The sequence below is a fragment of the Malus sylvestris genome, chromosome 11, assembly GCF_916048215.2.
Source record: "Malus sylvestris chromosome 11, drMalSylv7.2, whole genome shotgun sequence".
NCBI classification, from domain to species: Eukaryota; Viridiplantae; Streptophyta; class Magnoliopsida; order Rosales; family Rosaceae; genus Malus; species Malus sylvestris.
In genome coordinates, this window is record NC_062270.1 from 36,358,636 (window position 1) to 36,363,475 (window position 4,840).

At 37.3% G+C, this 4,840-nt stretch overlaps 1 protein-coding gene across 2 annotated transcripts; it reads left to right on the forward strand.

Annotated features, from left to right (window-relative positions):
• The first annotated feature begins 218 nt into the window (after window positions 1-218).
• LOC126589962 (uncharacterized) lies at window positions 219-4,465 on the forward strand. 2 transcript variants are annotated; one of them, XM_050255418.1, is made up of 7 exons: window positions 219-531; window positions 907-978; window positions 1,089-1,256; window positions 1,594-1,764; window positions 2,056-2,265; window positions 3,020-3,108; window positions 3,559-4,465. In XM_050255418.1, the coding sequence occupies exons 1-7, from the start codon at window positions 447-449 to the stop codon at window positions 4,207-4,209; spliced, it is 1,446 nt and encodes a 481-aa protein (XP_050111375.1). In that variant the 5' UTR covers window positions 219-446; the 3' UTR covers window positions 4,210-4,465. The 2 variants fall into 2 exon arrangements, with proteins under 2 accessions (XP_050111375.1, XP_050111376.1); XM_050255419.1 differs by having other exon boundaries at window positions 3,562-4,465.
• The last annotated feature ends 375 nt before the right edge of the window (window positions 4,466-4,840 follow it).

Below are 4,840 nucleotides of genomic sequence, written 5' to 3' on the forward strand. Positions count from 1 at the left end.
TCATATATCAATATCATTACCATTACAAGTACAAATATCACCACTTATCACCACAATTAACAAATATCTACACTGAAAGGATCTCCATTTAATTAAATGGGTTAATGCTCGCAACATGTCATACTTTTTCCTCCTAAAAAAAAATTCACTTTGCGGCAAAAGTGAAAAAGGAAATAAGAAAAGGAAAGATATAAAAAACAAATCAAGAGAGAAAAGGAGTGAAAGAAAAGCAGTCTGTCAGTACACTATGCAGATCACAGCTCCCACTCTCACTCTCAAAAGTACACAGCAAAAGCACAGCCCCCGCTCGTACTTGCTAAACCAAAATTCAAAATCCCCAAAACCAGTTTCCTCTGCACCTCAGAGGCCATGATTTTCCGTAAGCTTTCTTGTGCTTGAAAATTCAAAGCCAAGCAATTGCCTTTTGGGTTTTGTAAATCAGTGCAATGAGAAATTCCCATCTCTTCCTCACTCTCCTAACACTCACAGTCACTTACTCCCTCCGATTCCAAGTTCATGCTGCTCCTGCAGGTAAACTTTCAGTCACCATCTTCCTCGAGCTTTCTCTGATGGTTCAGATTGTATGTTTGATCTGTTTGGCAACTGGGTTTGCTTTGTTTCTTCATTTACTTCTCTTATTTTGCTTGAAATATTTTATCATATTGTTAAAAAATAAAAACCCACTTTGGAATATTGCTTTGCGTACATAATTAGATACCCAATTATTCATTTTTCTTGGTTCTGCCACTGGGATCTGTTTGTTCCGATATTCCCAAATAACCCTCTTTCTCTCTCATTCATTTAGTAATGATAGTATGTTGGGTTTCTGTGATCATAATGGGGATTTCAGATACTTGTTGTTACTTCACTTGTAATATTGTTTTGAGTTAAATTGTGTTTGCTCAGGGCCATTGATAAAGCACTTGTCTTCTCTTCTCAAGTGGACTGGGGAAATATCCTCCAAAACACCCCAATCAGGTAATTTCAAGACCTTTTCAGTTTATTTGTTTTGGTTTTCGTGAACGTTATGCTTACTCTGATAATTTTTCTGCAAGTATTATATGGTTTGTCACTTTGTTTTATTACAGAAAAGAATGTTCTTCAATTTGAGAATGGGTACTTAGTTGAGACTGTTTTGGAAGGAAATGACATTGGTGTTATTCCTCACAAAATCCGCATCTCAGAGGATGGGGAGCTCTTTGCTGTGGACTCCGTTAATAGCAACATTATGCGCATTACTTCACCATTGTCCCAATGTATGCAACAATACTTATACTGTTTCACCTTACTTGAGATTTGTTCCCGGCTTCTCCCTAACTTAGTATTTGTATTTGTTGTTTAAATCTTTTGACATTTAAAGGTTTTGTGTTCCTCGTTTTTTGTCAGATAAAATTTCTGTATATCAATTACTCGATGCTAATAATTTTCTTATAAAGAAAGTAACAAGATGGTGCTCACAGTCCTGTAGTGTAGGTTAACTGTGGAATTCAATAATCAATATTGATGAGTTGCAGTGTTATATGAATTATTATCTTTTTCATAATACATTTCCTTGATTTCCAATTTTCATTTCTGAACATTTCATTGCTGCAGATAGTAGGGGAAGATTGGTTGCTGGGTCATTTCAGGGTTACGCTGGACATGTTGATGGGAAGCCAAGTGATGCTCGTTTCAATCATCCCAAAGGTGTAACCATGGATGATAAAGGGAACGTGTATGTTGCTGATACCTTGAATCACGCCATACGAAAGATTGGAGATGCTGGTATGTACATGTCATTTTCATAGTTATTTTGAAGCTTGTACAGGTGAAAGCTGGCAACAAGTGAAAGTAAATATGAGGGAAAATATCAAATTTCTTTATGTATGTATGCATGTATTTATGTTGAATTAGCGAAACTAGAGTATAGAAACGTAACTTGTACATGGGACTGTAAACTGTTAAATTTCAAAATTTTGTTAACTTTTTTGTTTTATCTGAAAACCATTTTTGCAAATCCCTTTGTAGAGAGGAGCATATTTCAATTTCTGAAATTCTAATGCAAACTGTTTGCAGGAGTAACAACCATTGCAGGTGGGAAATCAAATGTTGCAGGCTATAGAGATGGGCCCAGTGAGGATGCCATGTTCTCAAATGATTTCGATATCGTATATGTTCAGCCTACTTGTTCGTTGCTAGTTGTTGATAGAGGAAATGCTGCTCTCCGGCAGATCTCTCTCAATCAGGAGGATTGTGATTATCAGTACAGTTCAATTTCTGCCACAGGTTTGATCCCATGCTGTTTATGTTCAGTTTCCTTTCATTAGGCATAATTACGATGGTTGATGGTATGAAAGCTCTACAACGGATGTTGTGGCTGTTATATTAGCTTGACTATTCTAGTTGTTTAAGCAAGCATACTCGTCAGTCTTCATGTACATAATGTTTTACCCCTACAGTTTGCATAGGTTACTATAATTGATTCTCCTTTTAGTTTATGTAAGTATGGTTTCACATACTGTATATGAACATTTGAAATGATCTGTATCAGTTAGCTCTGCAGACAAAGGGTTGCCTATGTGTTTTATTAAGTCTATTACTAAAGATGTCATATTGAAGGTTTATGTCTTGAAGGATCCAAAGAAATAGCAGGGTTTTATTGTCAAACTATTATATGCAGATGTAAGAAATAAGCACCAACTGGACACCAAATTGAGGCCACTGCATTTTGCTTCCAGTATAATGATTATGTGGACATTCTGCCTTATATACAGCATCTCCAGTTTCTTTAAACGTTACAGATTCTGTTAATGATTTGCTCCGTCCTTTTTACAATTATATATTGTGTTTCAAAATACCATTTAGTTGCTTTTTATTTTTAACCTTCTCTTCGAAGGTTTTTCTTATGCTTGGGTTAATTCTTGGTTATGTGCTGCATTAAAATATATGGTATATATGATGTTTCACAATGATGAGGCCATCAAATTCTGCTTAAGATTGTGCAGCATTGTTCTGACTGACATTTGTGGGTCTTTTGCAGATATCCTTATGGTTGTTGGTGCTGTCTTGGTAGGGTATACTACATGCATACTGCAGCAGGGATATGGACCTTCTTTCTTATTGAGAACGGTGTGCTTCTTATGATCTACTAATGTGAAATATAAAATAAATGCTCGTCCCTGTTCCAGTCTTGAACCTTTGTTTTCCAAAATTTGATTCATTTTTCATCCCATCTCAGTTGAAAATGCATCTCAAGTGAAACATTTTATTAAGGAAAAGATTTATTTCTGCCCTTATTATTTTCATTACTGCTTGTGCATGCTTTTATATTCACTATTCTCATCTGTTTTGCGTTCAAAGTATTCATTAATGTCTTAAGTTTTCTCACGGAAAGCAAAAAGTTTGGGCTTTACTGCCCCTTTTGTGGTTTTAACATTCTTAGAGTTTTTCTTTGGGCTAGCGAAGTCAATCCATTTCTTTCTTTATGCGTTACAATGGAACTGTGTAGGTTTCCCACATTGGTAAATTTTATTTATGCAAGTTGTGTTCTTTGCTTAATCTAATGCATAACTGGTGCAGCAGCCACTTTCAAAGAGTGAAATGAAAGAACATCCAAGCAATGGGAAATCCACGCTACTTGTGAAAAGCATGAAAGAGGAACCGGGATGGCCATCTTTTGGACAGCTTGTCAGTGATCTATCAAAGCTTGGACTTGCAGCATTGGCTGGCATATTCGTTCACTTCCTTCCGTCGCGTTTTATGCCTGGTGGCTCCCAGAAAGGCCTAACACCATTAAAAGATTCTCTTAGGATGCCTGAAGATGAAGCCGAGGCTCCAGTAGTTCAGAGACAAAGTGCTCCTGCTCCTCTGTCTGAAACTCGACAGGCCTATACCCCCAATGCAAGTGAGCAGTATTCAGATATGAAGCCAGCAAAAATGAAGTCAGCTAGTTTCAAAGATCCCTCTTTGTCAAGCAAGCACCGGTCTTCAAAACGACAGAACTCTGCAGAATTCTATGGATCTGGTGAGGTTTCTTCTCATAGCAGGTCTAAGAGCCAGAAAGAAAGAACAAGGCATCGCCAGCGAGAGAAGAGTGGAGAGGTAGTTTATGGCACAGTTGGGGCAGAACCCAAACCAGTGGACATGAAGACAGCGGGATATGACAATCCGAAGTTTGAAAATTACAACATGAGGAGCAGGTATGGGGCTGATAGTTCATACCGCCTTTGATCAAACTGTGACCCCATGACCAACCTTTGCCACGCTGCAAATTTCAGTTAGTTTTTGCCTGATTTTGAATGTGTATCCCATGAGTCTGCAAGTTTGTTACTAAAGATTTGTTTTGAAGAGGAAAAAAAAATACAGATGGCTGACGATTCTACAAGTATTATCTAACATAGGACTGTTTAGTCCAGGCACCATACACTGCTGTCATTTTGTAAGGAAGTTAATGAGAAACTGAGAAATGCAGAAGTGGATTTGCATATTTTCTTGTTTCTTCTTTTGTTTGCATGGTAGACAACGACTTTCGTGACATAAGGATGCTATATATCGCGGTGGTATTCCTTGCCAGACATGCATTACCATGTGGGAAAGTTAAAACGCATGACAAGCAACATGTTTGACTTAGAATACCACCATGAGATACTACAATTACATTTACGTTATAGGTGAGTTCATCTCGCGTAATAAGGTTAGTGGTTTTGCACAACGCGGTTTTTTAGACTACTATAATTTACGGAGAGAAAATTTGAACTCGAGTACAAGGAAGTAGGGAGCATGTATATTTCCTTGACCAACTGACTTAACTTACATTTGTAATGGAGTAAGTGGTTGGAAATTCATACAAATCAACTTGATA